The sequence below is a fragment of the Bombina bombina genome, chromosome 4 (assembly GCF_027579735.1).
Source record: "Bombina bombina isolate aBomBom1 chromosome 4, aBomBom1.pri, whole genome shotgun sequence".
Classification (NCBI taxonomy): Eukaryota; Metazoa; Chordata; class Amphibia; order Anura; family Bombinatoridae; genus Bombina; species Bombina bombina.
Window position 1 is genome coordinate 748,280,693 of NC_069502.1, and position 25,841 is coordinate 748,306,533.

General features: G+C 38.1%; 1 protein-coding gene across 1 annotated transcript in view; it reads right to left on the reverse strand.

The window, feature by feature from the left end:
• The window catches only part of MEMO1 (mediator of cell motility 1), a 71,980-nt gene extending 46,600 nt beyond the window's left edge, over positions 1–25,380 (reverse strand). Inside the window, exons 1-4 of the mRNA XM_053711014.1 lie at positions 25,083–25,380; positions 8,733–8,814; positions 6,245–6,313; positions 4,025–4,137 (exon numbers count right to left, since the gene is read on the reverse strand). Of these exons, the coding sequence (XP_053566989.1) occupies positions 4,025–4,137; positions 6,245–6,313; positions 8,733–8,814; positions 25,083–25,143 (325 nt within the window). The 5' untranslated portion in view covers positions 25,144–25,380. The remainder of the gene's footprint in view (positions 1–4,024; positions 4,138–6,244; positions 6,314–8,732; positions 8,815–25,082) is intronic.
• Positions 25,381–25,841: the final 461 nt, after the last annotated feature.

The window sequence follows — 25,841 nt, forward strand, 5'->3', positions numbered from 1 at the left end:
TTAGCTAATTGAAAAGCGGCATCAGTGATAAAAGAATTAGCCAGCTTTAACGCCTTAATTCTATCCATAATTTCGTCATATGAGGTCTCCGTCTGGAGCGACTCCTCCAGCGCCTCAAACCAGAAAGCCGCTGCAGTAGTTACAGGAATAATGCAGGCAATAGGCTGGAGAAGGAAACCTTGTTGAACAAATATTTTCTTTAGTAAACCTAATTTTTTATCCATAGAATCTTTGAACGCACAACTGTCTTCAATTGGTATGGTTGTGCGCTTGGCTAGTGTTGAAACTGCCCCCTCTACCTTAGGGACCGTCTGCCATGCGTCCCGCCTAGGATCAGTAATGGGGAACATTTTCTTAAAGATAGGGGGGAAAAAAGGGTATACCTGGTCTCTCCCACTCCCTATCCACAATATCCGCCACCCTCTTCGGGATCGGAAACGCATCAGTGTATACAGGGACTTCTAGATATTTGTCCATTTTACACAATTTCTCTGGGACCACCATGGGGTCGCAATCATCCAGCGTAGCTAATACCTCCTTTTTAAGCAGTACGCGGAGGTGTTCCAGCTTAAATTTAAACGCTAAGGAATCTGATTCTGTCCGCTGAGAAACCTTTCCAGTGTCAGAAATTTCTCCTTCGGACAGCCCATCCCTCACCGACACTTCAGAGTGTTGTGAGGGTACAACAGATAAATCCTCCAAAGCTTCTGATTGCTCATACTCTGTTCTTAAGACCGAGCTATCACGCTTTTTAGGAAAAACTGGCAGTTTGGATAAAAATGCTGCAAGGGAATTATCCATGACTGCTGCTAATTGTTGTAATGTAATAGGGGCCAATGCGCTAGAGGTACTAGGCATCGCTTGCGCGGGCGTGACTGGTGTCGACACATGGGGAGAGGAAGGTGGGCTATCCTCATTACCTTCTGTTAAAGAATCATCTTGGGATACATTTATAAGTGAAACATCTCAATCTTTAAAATGTTTAGACACATTAGCACACTTAAAACACAAATGTAAAGGGGGTTCCACCATGGCTACTAAACACATAGAGCAACGTCTATCTGTAGGCTCAGACATGTTAAACATACTTAGACAGCACTCAAATACTGAAATATACAATTTGAGAAACAACGGTACTGTGCCTTTAAATAATAAAAAGCGCTCACTTTTTTACTTAATCACAAAAAATGATCCAATCTTTCTGAAATTTTTACCACACTATCTTAATGCTTTGGAATGATTGCACAGTAAGTTTCAACAACCGGTTAGCAAACTACAGCACCGTGCAACAGCAATCTGCTGTGGCCCTACCTTGCCCCTGGGGATTAATTTGAGAAAAATAAGCCTCTATGAAGTCCTCAATTATTCTTTGGACCCTCCACGTGAAGCTGCATGAAGCTGTCTGCAATATGAACTGCGCAACTGAGGCGCGAAATTTAGGCCCCCTCCCTCTCCACTCCGGAGTTGTGGGGCCTTCAAAACCCTCAATAGGTGTCTAAAATTCTGCCATGTGGAATAAAAACCCCATAAACACTTCAAAAGTAATAAAAACTTGTACAATCGTCATATTTTCACTATAAAATAATCGATTGCCCCTTAACAGTGTCCACCAGTCTGTTAGCCCTGTTAATTAAGCCTTCCTTCTATACTGAGTCTCAGAATATGGCTTAACTTCCCCACATGGGAATTCTTGTCAGTCTTCTAGCATTACTAAGTCTTGACTAGAAAAAGATGACTGAACATACCTTGTAGCAGTGAAGCCTGCAAACTGTTCCCCCCAACTGAAGTTTTCTGGTACTCCTCAGTCCAACGTGGGAACAGCAGTGGATTTTAGTTACAACATGCTAAAATCATTTTCCTCTCAGCAGAATTCTTCTTCACTTTCTGCTAGAGAGTAAATAGTACAAACCGGCACTATTTAAAAATAACAAACTTTTGATTGAAGATATAAAAACTACAAATCTAACACCACATTCACTTTACCCTCCCGTGGAGATGCTACTTGTTAGAGCGGCAAAGAGAATGACTGGGGGGGGCGGCGCCAGAGGGGGAGCTATATGGACAGCTTTGCTGTGTGCTCTCTTTGCCACTTCCTGTAGGGAATGAGAATATCCCACAAGTAAGGATGAATCCGTGGACTGGATACACCTTGCAAGAGAAATTTGGGTTCAGTGTCCCTTTTAAGCACTACTCGCTTTTGTGTAAAACGGGTGCTTTATCCCATGCTCTCTAGAGAGGCCAAAAAGCAAATCTGTAACCTAGGTTTTTCAAATGATGCAGACTGCCTAAACCTGCTAGTGATTTGCAACATTTGCAGGTTACAGAATTTGTTTTCGAGCCTATAGGGAGTGCGGGGCAAGATTTTTTTTTCTGCAGAAGCAAGAAGGGTTGTTTGTCATTGTAGAGCGATTTTGAAAAGTAATTTGCCTCTTGTGCATAGACACATTAAACTCAAAATAAAATAGTGCCTAATGAAATTTCCTTACCTCAAATAGCAATAAACAGAGCTTTAATACTATTTTATGACTAGACAGGAAGCTTAACGGGACAGTCAAGTCCAAAAAAAAAAAAAAAAAACTCGATTTAAAAAAGGCATGCAATTTTAAACAACTTACTTTTATCATCAATTTTGCTTTGTTCTCTTGGTAATTCTTGGATGAAAGCTAAACCTAGGAGGTTCATATGCTAATTTCTTAGACCTTGAAGGCCTCCTCTAATCTAAATGCATTTTGACAGTTTTTCACCACTAGAGGGCGTTAGTTCATGTGTTTCATATAGATAACATTGAGCTCATGCACGTGAATTTACAGAGGAGTGAGCACTGATTAGCTAAAATGCAAATTTGTCAAAAGAACTGAAATATGGGGGTAGTCTGCAGAGGTTTAGATGCAAGGTAATTACAGAGGTAAAACGTGTATTATAAATGTGTTGGTTATGCAAAACTGGAAAATGGGTATTTAATTGTCTATCTTTTTAAACAACAAAAATTCTGGTGTTGACTGTCCCTTTAAACTCTACCTTTCAGGTTGATCTAAGACTCCACCCCTTCCTGCCACAGATTTTATTGAGTAGCAGCACAAGATGAGGCAAAACATGAAGAGTACACAATATAATCCGTACAATATCCAAATGGAAAAAAAAGGGACATTAAAAGAGACATGAAACCCAAATCTTTTCTTTTGTGATTTAAAAAGAGTATGCTATTTTAAACAAATTTCTAATTTACTTCTATTATCTCATTTGCTTAATTCTATTGGCATACTTTGCTGAAAAGCATATCTAGATAGGCTCAGTAGCTGCTGATTGGTTGCTGCACATAGATGCCTTGTGTGATTGGCTCCCCCATGTGCATTGCTATTTCTTCAATAAAGGATATCTAAAGAATAAAGCAAATTAGATAATAGAAGTAAATTGGAATGTTGTTTAAAATTGTATTCTCTACTTGAATCATGAAAGAAAATATTTGGGTTTAGTGTCCCTTTAAACACCTCGAGTGTTCTTGTCCCACTGTCTCAATATGGAAGACTAAAAGCAACGTTTGTTACCTAGTTTTCTATGAGCAGCTGGTGTAAGCAATTTGCTGCACTTTAAAGAAAAAAAAAAAACTTAGGTTACAGAAATTGCTTTTAGGCCTTTCTACAGAGAACTGTTTAAGTTGCCGTTGAAAGTAAGAGGTAATGAATGTCTATGCATGATGGACATTTAAAGCCCAAACTTCAATAAGAAAAAAGTTTAAAGGGACAGTCTAGTAAAAATTAAACTTTCATGATTCAGATAGGGCATGTCATTTTAAACAACTTTCCAATTTACTTGTTCCCTTGCTACTCTTAGTTGAAAACTAAACATAGGTAGGCTCATAAGCTAATTTCTAAGCCCTTGAAGGCCGCCTCTCATCTGAATGCATTTAACAGTTTTTCACAGCTATGCAAAACTGGGGAATGCCTAATAAAGGGATTATCTATCTTTTTAAACAATACAAATTCTGGAGTAGTCTGTCCCTTTAACTACAAATGTTAGGACCTACCCTTCTGATCAATATGAAGGTCATATAGTGGTGTCCTATACATATCCACAGTGGAAAGTGCACATCTAGAAAGTGCCACATGATGGGAAGGACCAAGAATGAATACTCTTCTCCTGCAATGAGAAACAGAATTTTAAATAATATGATAAATACATTACAGTGTGGATGATATGCAAACGTCTTTTTTTTCCCTTTAAGAACTAAAAAAAAAAAAAATGTAGCATTACATGCAGGAGTGGTTAAAATATCTAAGTAATTATTTCTTATCTAAATGGGGAAAATTAATAAAAAGGCATGGAAGAAGTTATAGAATTTTTATCAAAGCAAAAACAAAATTATGCATTATTGATGCAAGTTTAAAGGAATAGTCTAGTCAAAATTAAACTTTCATAATTCGGTCATTCTCTTGGAATCTTTATTTGAAAAAGCAAGACCGTAAGTATAGGTGCCGGCACCTGGGTAGCACTTTCTGATTGGTGTCTAAATGTAGCCACAAATCAGCAAGTGCTACCCAGGTCCTGAACCAAAAATGGGCCGGCTCCTATGCTTACAGTCTTGCTTTTTCAAATAAAGATACCAAGAGAACGAAGAAAACTTAATAGGAGTAAATTAGAGAGTTGCTATAAATTGCATGCTCTATCTGAATGATGAACGTTTAATTTTGACTAGACTGTCCCTTTAACTGTGACTTGCATAAATTATTTTCTTTAACATTTTTACAGTTTTGTGGGAAACTTTAGTGGCTGGAAAATGCTGAAAAGTTAAGTTAACTTGATCAAGTATTTTTTATTTATTAAGTGTTTAAAATACTTTTCCCAATCTCCTAACTGGTAATGGTAATATGATTTATTTAAGGGAATTATTATTCTTTATTGTGGTTCTAAAATATATTAAAAAGTAAAAAATAGGAAATCTTTCCTGGAGTTAAAATATTTTATTTTGTAATAATCTGTTGGATATTTTGTATTACTCCATCCAAAATAAAATTAAAATAAATACAAACTTGGAAATTCAGTGGCAAAAAAAAGACATGTTATTGCCAGAGTTTAAGTTCCCATTCAAAGACAAAAAACTATTGGAATTACAAAATTAAAAACCCTATCTTAAAGAATTGAATTTAACATGAGATGATATATTATAATATATTTAATAGAGGAGTTTAATTTTAAGTATTTAAGAATATTCTCCTTTAATCAACACTTAGGGGCCGATTTATCATGGTCCGAATGGGGCCAAACACTCCTGTTTCTGCGCAAGCCTTCAGTCTTAAGACCGCTGCTCCTTAACTCGTCCGCCGCCTCTGCAGCTGCGGATATCAATCCGCCCGATCGCATACGATCGGGTTGATTGACACCCCCTGCTAGCGGGCAAACTGCTTGTGCAATGATAAATGCTGACAGCATATGCAGTCGGCATTCAGCGATGTCTGGCGGACATTGATAAATCGCCCCCTTAGTATCTTGTTATGATCCTGCACAATGTCGGAATCATTCATTTCCTTCAAAATTAAACAAAATGTAACTAATACTTATAATAATTTCAAAGGGAAATCAAAAACAGAAATTCAAATGAACAGTTATCTTTATTTTATTTCTAATGTGGTTTTGAAAATGACTGCTCCCTGGTAATTGTTTCACCTATTGATATTTCAGATTTTATTTTATTTTTTATATATGAAGGGATATGAAACCCACATTTTTCTTTCATGGTTCAGATACAGCATGTAATTTTAAACAACTTTAATGGGGTTTTTTTCTAGTATTTAACTTGTTTTGTTCCCTTGGTATCCTTTGTTGAAAAGCATAACTAGGTAGGATCAGGAGTTGCCGATTGATGGCTGCAGATATATGCCTCATGTTATTGGGTCACTCGTGCATTGTTGTTTCTTCAACAAAGGATACATATGAAGCAAATTAGATAATAGACGTAAATAGGACAGTTGTTTAAAATTGTATTCTTTATCTGAATCATGAAAGACAAATTGTGTGTTTCATATCCCTTTAATTAATAGATCTTTTTCACTATGTATACAGAGCAATCTTTAAAACCACATAACAAAACAGCCAATTAAATTGAATAGTATAATGTAAAGGTGTTTAAATTTAGCAAGAAGACCTAGGGCACCTATAAGTTGTAAAGAACGCACTACAGTAAACACGGAGAATCTTCCAATATCCAAAGAGAATACAGGACAAAATATCTCAAACGGAAAGGACTTACGTTATGGATGGATCTATTTGTTTATAGGCATGAGCAGCACAGGATCCGCAATAAGTGTATCCAGCATGACTAAAAAGGAAACAAAAATAATAATAATTCACACAGTTAATACCTATTCATAAACACTACCAAAACTATTTAATTTTATCGATATAATTAATCACAGAAAATTACCAGACCAAAAATAGAATTAAAGGGACACTGAACCCAAATTTTTTCTTTCGTGATTCAGACACAGCATGCGATTTTAAGCAACTTTCTAATTTACTCCTATTATTAAATTTTCTTCATTCTCTTGGTATGTTTATTTGAAAAGCAAGAATTTAAGGTTTAGATGCCTGCCCATTTTTGGTGAACAACCTGGGTTGTCCTTGCTGATTGGACAGCACCAGTAAACAAGTGCTGTCCACGGTTCTGAACCAAACATTTGCTTATATGACTTATATTTCAAATCAAGATAGCAAGAGAACAAAGAAAAATTGATAATAGGAGTAAATTAAAAAGTTGCTTAAAATTGCATGATCTATCTGAACCCAATTTTTTTCTTTTGTGATTCAGTGTCCCTTTAAGTAAATTCTTAAAATGTAATTATGCTAATAGTAGATTTGCCATAAGAGACATATTGTATTTATTTTACCAGTAAGATTTAGTGCACTTTAAAGCTTCATGTGCCAATCATGCCAAGTCTAAACTAAATGATAAAACCACTTTCAAGTTTATGGCACAAATAAACAATAAACACAAACTGCTTTGTTTGGTGCAGAGGACACGGGTAAGCAATCATCCTTACTGCGCCAATTGCTTGTTGTCTAGGGGTTTAATGACAAGGAACCATAAGCCTCAAGTCATCTAGAACATTCTCTCTCAACAGCGGTCCTCGAATTCCCCCAACAGGCCAGGTTTTCATTATAGCTGAACCAGTGCACAGGTGAAATCAGCTGATGGGTGACAGCAGGTTAGGAACCATGGTTATTGATTAGCTGATTATTTCACCTGTGCTCTAGTACAGCTATAATGAAAACCTGCCCTGTTGGGGGATAATTGAGGACCGCAGTTTAGAAACAATGATCTAGACCAAATCACCTATTATAGGTGAATAATAGTTCATGACAACATAAGACACCCAGTGCTCAAAGGTAGCAATATGTCCTCCAGTGTTTTCAACTGAAAAGCTTACCAGCTCAGTGGCATTATGTAGTAGGCAAGTGGGGGCAGATTCAAACTTTTACAATTTTATAACATTTTATGTTCTTTATAAATGTTAATAAAAGACGCATACTACTAATAAAGTTAAAAGCCACTCTGGCCTTGATTCCTATCAAAAGAGTTTTGTAAACGGGTTCAAACGTTGTAATAAGCGTTTTTCAAACTTGAACGCAATCCATCAGTAAAAAAAAAGCTTTTCTCCCCTCCAAAAGGTTTTCATATGACTTCTCACCGTGTAAACTCATAATTTGCATTATGACCCCCCTCATTGATTTTCAGTACGAAAGCACTTTTCATACCACCTTTCATATGATTTTCTATATCTTATTCAAGTCCTTTTTTTATCTCATTTAACCCATGTTGGAATTTTTCCACGGCATATCTGGATGTTCACATGGCGGTCACTCCTGCACGCTCAGTTCCCACTTTAAAAAACATATTTTTTTTTCCTCATTAAAATAATACAAGAAAATCGTCATTATTCAACACTGTAATAGTATTTGGATGTTTCAAATGTTAACTAAAATATTAACTGTAAATGCAGTGCAGCAGAAGTACCTACTCATTTTGTCTGATACCAATGATAATCGCAGATGTTTTTATTTGTGTCTACATTTTTACAAAAGGGTTGGGATTTTGCCCTACTATTTTTAAAAGCATATTGGAACAAACACAGTGGCCATACATTTAACAAAACCCAGTTTGTTTTTTTCATTGCAAAGTTGCTATTACATTTCATTGTTTATGCTGTTAGATATCTGGGGAATAAACCATCATTTTATGAATACTGATGAAGCATTTGTAAGTACTCTAGATATACAACGCCTTCATTATTTGTACTGCAATGTATTGTAAAAAGTTTTAAGCCAACTCAGGCTATGAAAAGAAGACGCCATGGGGCCTATCTATCAAGCTCCGGATAGAGCTTGAGGCCCCGTGGTTCTGGCGAGCCTGCAGGCTCGCCAGAAACACCAGTTATGAAGCAGCGGTCTAAAGACTGCTGCTCCATAACCTGTCCGCCTGCTCTGAGCAGGCGGACAGACATCGCCACAATTCAACCCGATCGAGTACGATCGGGTTGATCGACACCCCCCTGCTGATTCTGCAGGGGGCGGCGTTGCAACAGCAGCTCTTGTGGTGCAATGCTGAATACGGAAAGCGTATTGCTCTCCGTATTCAGCGAGGTCTGGCGGACCTGATCCGCACTGTTGGATCAGGTCCGCCAGACTTTGTTAAATAGAGGCCCAAGAGTCTAATGATAAACTGTAGTTCTTAAACTTACGGTGCAATAATGGCTCTTGCGGGTTTCTTTGAAGTTTGTGCTTGAGACAACCATCCATCCAACTGTGCACTCAGCTGGGGTCCTAAAATAAAATAGTAGGTTGTAAGGTAAAAAAAAAAAAAATTAGTTGACCCACCACACAAAGGGGGAACAAAATTTAAATAAATACTTACGATTGCAGAACCTTATATATTGTCACAAAAAAAAAAAAAAAAAAAAAAAAACACTTCTGTATTCTCTAAAAGGGACAGTAAAGTCAAAATTAAACTTTCATGATTAAGAAAGAGCATGCAATTTTAAGCAACTTTCTAATGTACTCCTATTATCAATTATTCTTCGTTATCTTGGTATCTTTATTTGAAAGTAAGCTTAGGAGCCGGCCCATTTTTGGTTCAGCACCTGGGTCGCACTAGCTGATCAGTGGCTACAGTGAAATATCAGAAAGCGCTACCCAGGTGCTAAACCAAAAATGGGCTGGCTCCTATGCTCACATTCTTGCTTTTTCAAATAAAAATAGCAAGAGAATAAAGAATTGATAAAAGGAGTAAATTAGAAAGTTGCTTAAAATTGCATTCTCTATCTGAATCATGAAAGTGTAATTTTGACTAGACTATTCCTATAAGTATCCATATTCAAACACACATAACGAACGTAATTGTGTGCATGCATTCAACAGGCATCTAAACTTACAAACAGAAATACTGACTACTATCACGAGTTAGTACATTTAGGACTTACAAATCAAAAAAACAAGGTTTTCACATGGGACAACAGAAACAAATAGAACTCTTCATAAGAAAATTATTAAAACAAGTATTGATTAAAATCTGAGCTATAAAAACTATTATGGCAGCTAATTTAAGAGAATCCGTAAAAAGCAGCTGCTTTGGAATTTGTTCCATCCAAAACACAGGTGTAATTGAATGGTGAGTTATTTATATTTACACACATTTATATTTACACACAAAGCACTTGTTCTGACCAAGGGGCATCACCTTAAAACAATGTGTGGATCATTTGTGATTTTCTTTACTTGGTAAATCGGCCTCTTAATTCTGATTACTGCTGGTAACAGACATACTACTTATAGAAAGAAAGTGTGCAAGACACAGGGTATACTAAATAGCACTCATAAACAACTATAAACCACAAAGAAACTAATGCAATTATGCAATAAAGTAATATTAATAATCCATAATGGTGGAGAGAGAGTGCGGTTAAAAAGCAGCTTTTATTAAAACCAAAATAAAAACGGGAAAATTAAAAAAGAAAAAGGAGAGCGTGTTTCAAATTATCGATTGAGTATTACTGTGTTAATCCACCAATATCCCAATATTTTACAGAATGTAGTGGAAATAAAGAATATCCATACCAGAAAACACTATATAACACCAGCAATGAAAGTAAATCACTGGTATATTAGAATATGCTGAGATATCTGCCACTTATCAAGCAGAGTACTAAACATTCAGCATGGATTACAATGTGTCAACTGATCCAAGTACTGTATATAATAGTGAAAATGTCCTAGAAGGCTGTATGAGCAAAGAAAACAACCTATACTCCCTAAAAAGATAAAATAGTAAATTGATATCTATATAAATATTTTGATAGTATCCTGACACACCAGCACAATGTTTGCAGAATAAGGACAAAGTGCTCAACAAGTCAAATAGCAACACGTTGTTACTATATTGTATTATATAGCAAGGTGCCTTGAATATGAAAACAGAGCTGGTTGCTCCTAAATTGAAAATTTAAAGGCTTGCACTGAAAATGTAGCAGAGAGCTTTCCTGATAGATTACACAAGCCGTGTCAACACCCTGCTAGAGTAAAGCAAACTGATGCTCTATTAAAATTATGGCGGACTACGCTGTAAAAACAAACACCAAAGTCGTTATCGTGTAGGTAGAGACAATGGCTGTATAATTATATCTAATTTATACCAGTGATTACCGCCGTTGCAGCTACCAAAAATTAAATAAATCAACTACTGGGCTTGCGTGCAAACCCCCCAGAGTAACCACTACAACTTGGTTAAAATAAGGACTCCATGAATTCTACTTCCTCAGACATGTTTCACCCGAAGGCTTGACCATATCGTCTATGGGCTAGATTACGAGTGAAGCGCTATTTTTGAGCGCACATCAACTCCGCTAGAAGTTTTTTGCACAGATTACAAGTTGAAAGTAAACTGTTTTCGCACAAGCGCAAAACGCGCAAAAAGCCCAACTTAACGTATTCCCTCATAGCCTTAGATTTGCCAAACCTGATCCCGTTTTCTCAAGTGCACTAACTGGACATGAAAATATAAATATATCTCACTTTCCAATGTTCGTTACATAGCAGAATGTGTTCTATTTATACTTAAAATACATATTTGTATATATAGCTGATGTTTTTTTTGGTAAGAAAATATACACACACATATATATATATATATATATAATACTTAGAACATATTCCCCAATGTTAAGAACATTAGAATGTGAAATATTTAAAGTATATACACCGTTAAACACTTTGTTTATCTTGACTTGAGTATCCCTTTAACCAGAGATCTTAAGCACATAAGATTCAATTGCACTCAAGTGAACGCATTTACTTTCAAATCATAAAGAGCTGCGATAAACCCTTTACTGCTTGTGCGCAACTGTAACCTTGTCACTAGTAATCTAGCCCTATTATGAGCTTGTTGGACATCCCATTCTAAAACCACGGAGAGTAACATGGAGTTGGCTTTCCCCTTTGTGGCTATAACAGCCGCAACTCTTCTTTGAAATCTTTCCACAAGATTGTGGAGTGTGTCTGTAGGAATTTGTTGCCATTCAGCCAAATGAGCAATTGTGAAGTTAAGCACGGATGTTGGACAAGTAAAAATTAGCTCACAATCAGCGTTCCATTTGATCCTAAAGGTATTCAATAGGATTGAGCTTGGGGTTCTGTGCAGGACACTGCAGTTCCTCCACACTAAAATTTGCAAACCTTGTCTTTACAGGGGCATAGTTATGCTGGAATAGGAAAGGCCTTTCCCTAAGCTGCCAAATTGCTTGCAGCACCCAACTGCCTAAAAATGTCTTTGTATACGGTAGCATTAAAATGACCCTTCACTGGAACTAAGAAGCCTAGCCCAAACACTAAAAAATAGCCCCAGACCATTATTCCTCTTTCACCGATAGCTAGCGTTCTACTAACATTTGGTACAACTAGATTCTTGCCAGACAATGAAGATTGATTAATTTCTCAAGAGAACGCGTTTCCAGAGTCCAGTGGTAGCTTGCTTTACACCACTCCAGCCAACACTTCCCATTGCACATGCTGATGTAAGACTTGTGTATAGCTCCTAGCCATGGAAACACATTTCATGAAGCTCCCAATGCACAGTTCTTGAGCTGATGTTGCTTTCAGAGGCAATTTGGAACTCCGTAGTGAGTGATGCAACAGCTGATAGGCGATTTTTAAGCGCTTTGTGATGAGTTGTAGTACTTACAGATGACCAGGGCACTGGCTTATGGCAAAGGTGGCATCCTACCGCACTGTCATATTTGAACTCACTAAGCTCTTCATTATGACCCTTTGTACCTACCTGTGTTTGATTATGGGAGATTTCATAGATATGTATTGCATTTTATTCACCTGTTTGCAATAGATGTGGCTGAAACCCCTAAAATCAATGGAGCACATGTTTTCTATTTAGGGGTACATCTTCTATTTTAGTCAGGGTTACATCTAAGAAGATTTTACCTACTAGGATTCCACTGAATCATCAAATCTATTTTTCAATCAAAAGTACCTGTGTGTATATTTATTGTTTCATCATAAATCTAAGAAACTGCATGGTTTCTTAAAAGTACAATTTGTTTATGCACACACAGTTGAACCTCTATGTGTAAAGAACTATTTAGGGGCATTTTGCTAAATTTTCTTTCTACAGTATGTATAAGAGCAGCAATTAGTGGGGGGGTTTTGTTGTTGTTTTTTTTTTTTTACAAACAGTTACTCTATACTTTTTAAAAGCTTTAAAGGGACATTAAACACTAAATACATGCTAGATAGAATGATGCATTCAAAGAAAAGATTAGTCTATGAGTAACATGTAGATGTCTTTTTTAAAGTTTCATTAGTTGTTTAAAAAGTGACAAAATAAGTGTAAAGTTTTAGTGTCTATAAAACACTGGGAGCTGCCATGTTGTAACTTGTGTTACCTTCTCTGCTGTGGCCAATTAGGGACAGTTATAAATAGGTCACTAGAGTGTGCAGCCAATGGTTGTGCTGGGTTTAACACTGTTCTGCACTTCCATTTCTAACAGGAACTGAAAAGCTCAAAATTTTAGAATGGAATTACAGGCAAAGAGGACAAAATAAATAATGAAAGTATATTGCAGAGTTGTTTTATTATATACAATTTATCATTTTATATTACCATCTCAAAGTGTTTAATGTCCCTTTAACGTGGGAAAACAGGAAATGCGTGTTTGCCCACAACTGATACTTAGGGCTAGATTTATGAAGCGAGGGTGGACAGAGGCGTACATATTCGCCCCTGTCCACCGCAGCTTTTCTCTGGCGGTCAGAAATCTGCCAGTGGAATTTACCATTACACGTGAGCGCTATTTTGCACTCACGTGCAATGCCGCCTCCTGCCGCGCTCAACCAATCATGCGTGGGCAGGAGCTGTCTATAGGGGAGCTTGAAATTCTCCACCTAAAGGTGGAGAAGAGTTTAGGAAGCAGCAGCGGTCTGACGACCGCTGCTTGATAAATACTAGTCGTATGAGGGCAAACGGCTTGTTAAATCGAGCCCTGAGAGTATCTTAAGTATCTCAATGGCTTAAACAAGTAAAAAAACAAACAAAACAAAGCTCTGCAGATGAACAAGACACACCTCTGCACAAATAACTCATTTTGATATTCGTATCCACATGAGCATCCATATTTATAAATACATAAAAACTTCATTTTCAAACATCCTCTTTAACCCTTTCGTGACAGGGCTAAAGTGCCTACATCGGAACTGTTCCGATGAAGACAAATTGAAACCACGCAATGCGAGACTTCAATTATTGGATCGCGTCTGGGGGGCGTCCCTACAACCCTAGGAACGCCCTCCAGACCGCGATCAAATCCTGGAAGCACAGAAGGCTTCAGGACAGCCGTTAGCCATGACGTTCTATTCCGTCATAACGGCTTTAAAGCCCAGTGTAATTATGACGGAATAGAACGGCATAGCAGCATTAAAAGGTTAAGATGCAACACAAAACTGACTTTTAAAAAAGGTTAGGCTTTTGTGACATAAATATATGTTAAAAAACACAGATAATATTACAGGTACCATATATGTGCCCACTCACTGATCTCATTTTCAGCATTAACTCGTGATTTTGTATATGTGGGTGTTATTCAGCTGTACAACAAACCCTTTAATATGTATGTATACAGCCGAAAGTCTGTTACTGCAGTTTTTCTACCTTTTTTTTTCATTTTGCTAATTGCTTTCTCCTCAGGAAACACATTCAAAAATAAAAAGCTCATTTTAAGCTGTTTTAAAACACATGCAGGGTGAGGTCTATTATAAAATAGATGCACCACAAACCACTCAATTAATATTATAAAACAAAGGGTCATGCAGCTTTATCAGCAAAAGTCAGGAGTCTGTGTCCCCAGAATTACAGCCTAATCAAAACTGCAGAATATTTTGGGCTAGATTTATTAAGCCCCTACAGCAGCAAGTTCTCTCAAGAACTTGCTCGCCGTGATTTATCAAGCAGCGGTCACTAGACCGCTGCTTCCCTAACATCTACGCCACCTCTATTGTGGCGAAATTCAATCTCCTCGGTCGAGTCCGACCGAGGAGATTGACAGCTCCTGCCCGCGCAAAATTGCGCTTGTGTGCAATGTTAATTACCTGCGGGTAATTTCGCCCCGCAACAGGTGAGCTGAGGCGTACAGGGGCACGTAAACGCGCCCCTGTACGCCTCAGCGTTGATAAATCTAGCCCTTAAAGTTAAGACATTACAATGTCATGTGACCAAATATATCAAACCAAGTGACAGGACTTGTGAGCTGAAGAAGAAAAATGTGTGATGTGTGAAACAATTAAGTAGAAAATTTACAGTGTATCACCACTGCTTACAATGGGACTGTATACTGGTACCATAGCCCAGTGCTCGACAAATATGTTCAAAATCTAGGAGCCAGGAATTTAAGCATAAAAATATATATATATCCTCCGTGTGTGTCTGCACTCCCAATGCTGTGTGGTCATCCACCAGGGTGCAAAGTCAATCAAGTACACAGTCTATATCCAATAAGGGACTGCACTCGCTGGGTTTGGTTTAAGAAACCTTTATATCTTTATTATGGTAACGTTTCGGGGTTCACAGACCCCTTCCTCCTATATATCTCATTGTTATAAAAGCAAATCATGTGTGCATTTTTTTCTTTTAACCCCGTTATACCCAATACACATACATTCATAAGCTCCCTTTCTCTTGGTATCTTTATTTGAAAAGCAAGAATTTAAGTTTAGATGCCGGCCCATTTTTGGTGAACAACCTGGGTTGTCCTTGCTGATTGGACAGCACCAATAAACAAGTGCTGTCCATGGTTCTGAACCACAAATTGGCTGGCTCCTTAGCTTAGATGTCTTCTTTTTCAAATAAAGAAAACAAGAGAACGAAGAAAAATTGATAATAGGAGTAAATTAGAAAGTTGCTTAAAATTGCTTGCTCTATATGAATCACAAAAGAAAACAATTTGGGTTCAGTGTCCCTTTAAGCTCATTGTCCTGTGCAAAGGCACAGGACCATCATGTGTAAGAGTTACAATCAACTGACCCTATGTACACGATGCCAGATGGTGTAACAACGCTTGCATTTTAGAAGAAGTTTTTTATTTGCTGCATGGTTGCCTTTCAACTGCCCCGCTAGCAAGTTTAAAAGGGTGGAGAGTGTAGGTGCAAAGTCAGTGAAACCGAGAGAAAGAGGGAATGGGAGACAGAGTTTGAGGTGCAAAGCTTTGTAGCTGCAGATCATTGTTGGGCAGATTCGCTCTGCTCCTAGCATATATGTCTAGTTAGAGTGTGCTGTACCTCCAGAGTGTCCTGTGGCCAATTAGCCCCTGCCAGTACTCAGATTATCCAGACCCGCTACTCCTCTGCCAACTCAGAGCACTGCCTATCCAGCTCCCAGCTTGGGCAGTATACTAAGCATGCTCCTGCTCATGACACTCACGTATGGGAGGAAGCTGCGTGTCATCAGTATGTTGAGTGCCGACATAAAGCACAGGCTAGAGTCTCCCTGCATTGGACGTATCTACAATAGCCATCCAGAGCGGACTGCTCTTTCATTGGCCGTGAAGAATTCTGGGACTTATAGTTCCCTCTCGTGTGGCCTAGAAAGGATCCAGCCGCACCAGGCTTCATTTTAGGTGCAGCTGGCAGCGGTTGCGGGGGACAAATGTGAGAAAGTCAAGGGTATTTTAGGGGCTTCAAACCAGGGCCTAGTGCATTGCTGCTCCTTCAGTAAAGGATACCAAGAGTTGTTTAAAATTGTATGTTCTATCTGAATCATGAAAGAAAAACATTTTGGGTTTCATGTCACTTTAAAGGATTACAAAAGTCAGTTTAAAAATATACCTCTTATCATTGAGTTACCAGTGCGTTCAGTGGTGCACTGCTGCTCCTTTAATAAAGGATATCAAGAGAATGAAGCAAATGTGATAATAGAAGTAAATTATGTAAACTTGCACAACAAGGTTATTGACTTTGCAGAACATATGACAGATGCTTGCTGTAATCTTTATTACCGTTGGCGACAATATCATTTATCTCAACTTTGATGTAAATCATTAGAGGAGCTCAGCTATGCTTTTCAACAAATACAGTACAATTATTATTATCATCATCAGGTATTTGTAGAGCGCCAACAGATTCCGCAGCGCAATAAACATAGGCGGTATTCAAGGTAACATTTACAGGGATCAAATGGGTAGAGCGCCCTGCCGAGAGTTGCACTGTTCTAGTTGGCTCTTGTGAAAGTGATCTACAAACAGATGGGCTCATAGGTTTACATTCTAAGGGGTTCAAGGAGATAGCAATAGAGTTAGGAAGGTTAGTGTAGATTGTATCATGTGACAGCCATCAGCCAATCACAAAAAAGAATTTATGCTTACCGGATAAATTTGTTTCTTTTTAGATACGACGAGTACACGGATTTCATCCTTACTTGTAGGATTATACCTCCTGGTCAGCAGGAGGAGGCAAAGAGCACCACAGCAGAGCTGTATATATAGCTCCTCCCTTCCCTCCCACTCCAGTCATTCGACCGAAGTTAGGAAGAGAAAGGAAAAGCCAAGGTGCAGAGGTGACTGAAGTTTAACAAAAATAAAGACCCGTCTTATAAAAACAGGGAGGGCTGTGGACTCATTGTATCTAAAAAGAAACAAATTTATCAGGTAAGCATAAATTCTCTTTTCTTTTTAAAGATACGATGAGTCCACGGATTTCATCCTTACTTGTGGGATACAATACCAAAGCTATAGAACACGGATGAAAAGGGAGGGACAAGACAGGGAACCTAAACAGAAGGCACCACTGCTTGAAGAACCTTTCTCCCAAAAACCGCCTCAGCCGAGGCAAAAGTATCAAATTTGAAAAAAATGTGAAGAGATGACCAAATTGCAACTTTGCAAATATGTTCAACAGAAGCATCAGCTTTGAATGCCCATGAGGAAGCAACAGCTCTAGTGGAATGAGCCGTAATCGTTTCAAGAGGCCGCAGTCCAGCAGTCTCATATGCAAAGCGGATGATACGCTTCAGCCAAAAGGAAAGAGAGGTAAGCCTTAGCCTTCTGACCCCTACGTTTCCTGGAAAAAAGACAAAGAAAATGATTGTCGAAAATCCTTAGTCGCTTGTAAGTTGAATTGAAGAGCACAGAGTACATCCAAATCAAGTAACAGACGTTCCTTCTTAGAAGAAGGATTAAGACACCAGGAAGGAACAACAATCTCCTGAATAATATTCTCGTTTAAAACAACATTAGAAAGAAAACCAGAATTTGTACGTAACACCACCTTATCCGAATGGAAAAAAGATAAGGAGAATCACAGAGAAATGCCGAAAGCACAGATAATCTTCGACTAGAGGATTAGCAACCCGAAATAAAACTTTCCAAGATAATAACATAATATCCATGGAATGCATAGGTTCAAACGGAACCCCTGGAAGAACTCTAAGAACTAAATTTAAACTCCAAGGAGGAGCAATTGGTTGAAACACCGTCCTGACTCTAATCAGAGTCTGACAAAAAAAAATATTGTACAACAGGGACATCTGCCAGACGCTGATGTAACAAAGTAGATAAATCAGAGATCTGACCCTTTAGGGACCACTTTAGAACTTTATAAAAATGAGCCAAATAGAGAGGGGAAACAGGGCGCGTTACTCCACAATAACCACCCTTGTGTGTGTTGACATAATCTATCTCCCGGTCGGCATGTAGATCTATTAAACCGCCGAGAGATGATTAAAAGCGTGTCATGTAAACAGTGTCATAAACTGTACTGTCTCTATTTCAAGATCAGAGACGCAACAGATAACTCCTGGGCAGAATGATAGATTTAGTGAACCGCCGGGAGACAAAAAAAAAGGTACGCAATGTAAAAGAAGCCTTCAAGGACCGCCCTTCGTGGGCGTATGCAGAATTTAGCCATGCAGTCATCTCCCAGGTCGGCATGGTTTTCTGTAACCGCTGGGAGATGTGATAAGTGCACAATAACATAAAAAAGGCGCTCAATAACCCCCAAAGCTTCCATCCTGAAGCATAGGGAAAAAAGTGGCACATTAGGCATCTCCCGGTCGGCATTGCTCTCTTATGTAACCGCCGGGAGATGTGACAGATTAACAAGGGGAATCTGAACCCTGGCCCTGAGTCAATTATCCCGCCTAGGGAAATATCAGCAGAGACATTTCCCAGGCGGCATGTAGTTAATGAAACCGCTGGGAGATTAGGTCTTCCTAAAGAGCCAAAGTAATACATGTGCTGTATAAAAGTAAAACATACCTGAATTAAGAGCCCATCTCTTTCTCTAAGGGCTTTTATTCGCAATTTGAGTGGCCAACTTCTTCTGAGTTCTATTTATATCTCGGCCCAGAAATAAAAAAATGGCACTTACCTCACCATCTGCCGACAGCAAAGGCAGCTCCCAGGCGTGTGAAGTCCTACTGCTCACATGGACCTGAGGATAACAAGGAAAACACTGAGAAATATCCCTCAGATTTTTTCCCCGAATAGGGCAGCAACAGTATATGGGAGGCACAGTGAGAATAATATCCCACAAGTTCCCATTGCTTTAAAGCCACCAAATGCTCTACTGTAGAAACTGATCTGGTCTAGGCTACACCCTAGCACAAAGTAGCACTCTTTGGTACTACTTAAAAAAATAATAAACTCTTGATTGAATAATCTATAACTAACACATCACTTTACCTCTTCCTATCACTAACACAGGCAAAGAGAATGACTAGGGTGGAAGGGAAGGGAGGAGCTATATATACAGCTCTGCTGTGGTGCTCTTTGCCTCCTCCTGCTGACCAGGAGGCGTAATCCCACAAGTAAGGATCAAATCCGTGGACTCATCGTATCTTTAAAAAGAAATGCATCTACTGTGCACTCTTGCATGTGCTCAGTGGGAGCTGGTACCGCAACATGTTTATATAAAAAGATTGTGCAAATTTTGATAATGGAAGTTAATTGAATTTGTTTTTATTTTTTTAGTTGCATGCCTTCTAGATAGAAAAATGGATGAAAATAATATTTCAGAAACCTCTGGGAAAGCATGACATTGTGAAGGAATGAATTAAATTAATTTACCAAAACATGACTTTGTGAATGGATGAATCGGATTTGTGTACCAAAAAAAATGAAAACATTGCAGTCATGAATATACAGCCTCATGCTACATAAATAAATGAATTCAAGATGAATAACATTTGGTTTATAGGGTGTCTTAACTCCTTCTTCGTTACAGGGAATTTCAGAGAAAAAATTGGCCCAAAATACCGAAGAATTACCGAAGTAAAAAGGTTCTTTGGGATCCACTTTGTTCAAAAATAGCAGACATGCATGGCTTTGCAACTAAATTTTAGCAATAAGAAATCTGCTATTTTCAGCTGTGCACCACACTTCTGAAATTCCCAGCAGTGAAGGGGTTAACTGGTTAGTCGGAAAGGGTAATAGTATTTTAATACAGGGATTACCCTCCCGCCTAACAATTTACACACCCCTGATCCTTCACAAACAGCTCTCTCTCCTCTCATACCCAAACTCCTACCACGGTCTTAGCTACTGCCAGACAGTCTGCCAATTTGATGTGGGTTTTCCTCCCCGATCATTCTGTAGCTCCCCACCCTGATTCAACATTTTATCTGTAGTGTAGCATCCTCTCCCATCCCAAAAAAATAATTTCTTCCACTCCAACCCCGGGCCGCCCACCCACCTCCCTTCACCCCTCCCGAACCTCCCACATGTTCTAACAATCTGCCTTCATATGGTAACTGGGTATTGATTGTGCTCCGTTACCATATGAAGAAAGATGCCTGCAGATCCCAGCTGTCACTTGTCAACCAAGGGCTGCATGGGCTTGCTTAAGGTTGGACGTATATATACACAGCATGTGGTACGATGGGCTATGTACCTCATGACGTATAGATACACGTCCTAAAAAGGGGTTAAACAGATGTGTTGTGATTCAGACAGAGCATACAATTATAAAAAAAAAATAATAAAAAAAAAAGTTTCCATTTAACCCTACCTCTATTATCAAATTTGTTTTGTCCCCATGGTATTCTAGGTAGGTGTCTGGAGCACTACATGAAATAGTGCTGCCATCTAGTGCCCTTGAAAATGGATAACATTCTTGCAAAATTGTTGCCATATAGTGCTCATGACATATGCACGCTCCTGAGCTTAGTTCCCTGCTTATTAACAAAAAGATACCAACAGAAAGAAGAAAATGTAATAATAGAGGTAAATTGGAAAATTTAGGAGTACAAAGACAAATGTGTCTTGCCTACAGTCAAGCATGGTGGTGGGAGTGTCATGGTCTGGGTTTGCATGAGTGCTGCCGGCACTGGGGAGCTACAGTTCATTGAGGGAACCATGAATGCTAAATATGCAAGAAAGATAGGAGCGCCTAAAGATTAAACCAAACCTGGATAGTGAGGGTCACGTGATAGATTCTATCGGCTGTCATACTACGGAGGGTTTAACCTTCGGCCTCTGACGACACGGAGGAAAGTCACGTGACCCTCACTATCCCGGATACCTGCAGGACACGAGACGCTGGAAGCGTGTGTCGAACATAATTCATTTCAGAGGTTTGCAAACTAACATTCACACTGGGACATTGAGGTAAATACCTTCTTCTTCCAAGCACAGATATTCCTCTACATACGTGCCGGACCCCTGAGGGGACGATAAGTACACGGACATACGATTATCAACATACAGCATACTGGGACTTTGAGGTAAAACCTTTCCTTTTATACAAATATCCCTCTAGACACGGCATGGACCGCCGACTGGATGTTTTAAACTATTAAATGTAATTATCTAACCAGTATCCTAAGACCCCATCTATAGGTATACCTATTGACTTATGAGAATATATTTTTGGCTGTCATTTGAGCAAACCTGCTCCAACCATTGTTATATTAGTTTTTTCATCTGAGTCACTTAGTCCTTATTTTAAAGGCTGTGATTTTTTAAAATTATAGATATTTACTGGGAGATGTCCCGGTTTATATATTTTAAACAGCTAACACATTTGTATTAGTTATTCTGTCCACCAGTCAGTGTATGTATGTATGTATGTATGTATGTATGTATGTATGTATGTATGTATGTATGTATGTATGTATGTATGTATATATATATATATATATATATATATATATATATATATATTTTATTTTTTTTACTTTGATTAAATGAATGTGTATTTTTTTAACTATTGCGTCCTTTTAACCTATATCTTTAGCTTTGTTTTAGCACTGTCTCACATTTGTATTTTGGAACCATGAATGCCAACATGTACTGTGACATACTGTAGCAGAGCATGATCCCCTCCCTTTGGAGACTGGGCCGCAGGGCAGTATTCCAACATGATCACGACCCCAAACACACCTCCAAGGACGACCACTGCCTTGCTAAAGAAGCTAAGGGTAAAGGTGATGGACTGGTCAAGCATGTCTTCAGACCTAAACCCTATTGAGCATCTGTGGGGCATCCTAAAACGGAAGGTGGGGGGGGGGGGCGCAAGGTCTCTAAAATCCACCAGCTCTGTGATGTTGTCATGGAGGAGTGGAAGAGGACACCAGTGGCAACCTGTGAAGCTCTGGTGAACTCCATGCCCAAGAGGGTTAAGGCAGTGCTGGAAAATAATGGTGGCCACACAAAATATTGACACTTTTGGCCATTTCCACTTTAGGGGTGTACTCACTTTTGTTGCCAACGGTTTAGACATTAATGACTGTGTGTCAAGTTATTTTGAGGGGACAGCAAATTTACACTGTTATACAGGCTGTACACTCACTACTTTACATTGTAGCAAAGTGTAATTTCTTCAGTGTTGTCACATGAAAATTATATATATATATATATATATATATATATATATATATATATATACACACACACACACACATACACACATATATACATACACACATGTGTGTTTTGCAGGTAAAGTCAGATATTGGGTAATCCTAGGATTACCCGGGTAACACAGACATTACCCAAGTGGCTGAGGGTAAAGCCTGATGTAAGTTCATAAATCCCTTCAGAATGCGGAATCACTGCATAAAAACGTATAGCATGCTCTGCAATTCCCCCCCCTCTGAATTTTTTTTCATACATAAACTAAACATCAGGTGTTAAACATGCAACAGACTGCCAGAATTTGCCCAGGCCTTATTTCCTAACACTTTCTGAAATTGTAAATGGTCCTTCATTTTTGTGAAATGTCTTCACAATGTCTTTAAATCGAGTTATAAGTAATTTTTTAAGCATAGAAAATCTAGATTGAGATTTAAATGCGGTTTAGTATTCATGAAGATGAAAAGGACTTGGCAGTGATTTTTTTTTATTTATCTTTTAAAAACAAACAAAAAAATGTGTAAAGTGCAGAAATCATTCACATTTGAATGTGTCCAGTCTATAAAAAGGGAAACTACAGTCAGACAATTATCTCATCCTGAAAAACTAAGGGTTAATGCACTTCAAGACAACATATGGTGTCATGTTGTTCTCTGATGAGAAGTAAGCGCAAGCAATCAAAGCAGGAAAGGAAGTATTTCTCTGTTGCTCTCCTCTTTGCCAGTAATAGGATATGTATGGTATCATTTCTAATGGGGGAAGGGACTGTGCTGCCTTGTATAATCCTTCCTCAACCATTCTCAGCAGCTCAGTTCCACCCTGTTTAAACACACACACACTGCTGTCGCTAGCAAAACATTTGTCTCTACAGTGAAAGAATTTAAGTTTTGAAGACAAAGCAGTAGAGTGTAACAGAAAAATAGGAGTGTGTTTTGTTCTGTCGTATGTGACAGATGACACGAAATGAACATGAAATCACTAGACTGGATATCTTGGCTTGTGGCTTAATCCTAACTAATAATGCCTATTATGAGAGTGATCCACACCTGTTTTAAAGTTGTTTCTGAGTTTGTACCACTACTGAACAAAGTAGTGATTTATAAATAAATTATAATAATGTAGATAATTCACATTACATTTGTTTTGGTGCTACTGTTTGGCATTTGTTTTTTTTCACCATAAGTCTTAATAAATATATTTTTAACGTTTGTGAAAATAATTGTTGTGTATATTGTAATTATAAAGGTTTAGTAAATCATTGGTTTACATTTTTTTGTTCAGACAAACCCTTATAGCATTTACAAAATGTACCACTAGATTGTTTGATATATCCCTAAAACAAGCCAAGTGCTCAGTTTAATTCAATTAAAAATATTTTTTCTAAAGAAGAATATTTGGGAAATATTGTGTATAATAACAACATGCTTATATGATACTATGAAAAATATGTAATAATCTTTCCTCAACCCTTATTCTGTGTGACATACCCTCACCTGTAGGTTGTAACATTTCAGGGTTTTCCAAATCCCTGGTCTAACATCACTTAAATAAAAAAAATTGAAGGGGTAAAATGTAAACAATCCGTCTCCTATGCAAGATAGAATGGAAGGAATATTGTTGCACACTACACTACAGTATACGTAAAAAATGTTCTGCAATGACATTGTTTGACAGAATACTAATAAATTTCATCCATCTTCCAATTACTTCACCTATAATCTGACAACATACAAGCCTCCTATATAATGTAAAATGGATTTATACAAGATTTAATTTTCTACATCTGTACTATTGTATTGTTTTTCCCCCCATTAGACACCAACCCTTTGTTCTCAAACCCAATGACTATAATGCTCTCCTACCTAATCTCAGATTAGTGATACAGTTTCAGGAAAGGCCTCAGAATGTAAAATGAATGGTTAATTGTTATATATGATAGTACTTACCAGGAATCTACTACATATACAGTAGCAAAATGTTTAATTTTTAACATGAATCCCTCCTATAAACTAATCATTTTCAGAATGACTCCATTATATGCCTGGTTATAACTATATTTATGTTTCCTAATATATACCGTATTGATTTTTTTTTTATTTTGAAAAGCAGTTTCTCCATCCTCAATACCTATAAGCAGATTCTCTACAAATGTTCAGTAAAGGCCTTAAAATATGATAAAATCTGAAACTAATTGCTATATTTAACAAAATGTTTTTAAAACAAAATGATATAACCTGTTACTAAAACTACTATCTTACAGATCACTCCAGAACTATTGACTAATTTGTTATCATCTTTGCTTTAAATATATTTGTTATTTGGGATGATTGTGGTTTATTATTCTGTTTTGTCTATAACATAAAAGGTAATAAACAGGAAACTATTTCATGGAGTATAGGCCACACTGTTAACCACATTATTGTCCCCCTCCAGCTATGCAGAATAAGGTTTTATAGCATTGAAGGCCTAATGAAGAGCTAATATATTGCTTTAAACAGTCAAGTGTATGTTTTAATCACATTACTAATCATACCAGCTGACTATTTATAAAATATAAAGACTGTAATCCTTTCATAGCTCCACATTAACCCTATCAGTTATACCTTCAAGTGCATTTCCGATACCTCCACCCCTTAACCCTTTCGCTGCCAAGGAAACAAACCACCCCCAACAATCGCCCCCCTCCCCCAATACCTGAAGCAGTGTACCAGCTCCCGGCGTGACTCGCCTCCCTGCACATAGTTCGGTTGGACATCTTGGTGCTGGAGCCGCCTATGATGTACCGTTGTTGTGCCGAGAATGGTTTCCCGTAGACAGCAGTTTCCCCCGGTGTTGTAACTAAATCAGTTTCCCCGTGGAGAACGGTTTCCCCTGCCACTCGGCTATTTCCGTAGCCGTAGCCCTCCTTACATCACCGCCCATCACTCCTTACAGAACCGCCCACCTAGTAATCCTACTGAGCGTGTTCCAATAGATTCAGTATCCCCATCAGAGTCTGTATCCCTGTCTATCCCCGCACTTGCTTTCAGCACCCCTCCCCTTTCTCACAGTGCAAGCAACGCTCCCTTTGTCAGTAAAGGTGGATTAGCTGGATCAGATGTAGCTCAGGAAAATATACAGAGTATTGACGATTTTTTTATGGGATTAGCATTATCAGTGCATACTTCAATACTCTGTTGCATCGCAAATGTTATTAGGCAACTAAAGCAACTTTCTCTTACGGCTAAATCAAGAGAAAACAGTTGTCTCAGTGTGGATTTTTTTTTAATTTGAAGCACATATTGTTATATACTCAAACATTTAATATGCTCGATTTCAGAATAACTTTTAAGTATAGACACATTTGAATAATTATGTTTATAGATCTTCGTTTTGCTTTGAGAATATTTTTCACAATAATTTTACATTTCGATTTGGCTACCAAAAAAGTTTAATGTATCCAGGGGTAGAGCT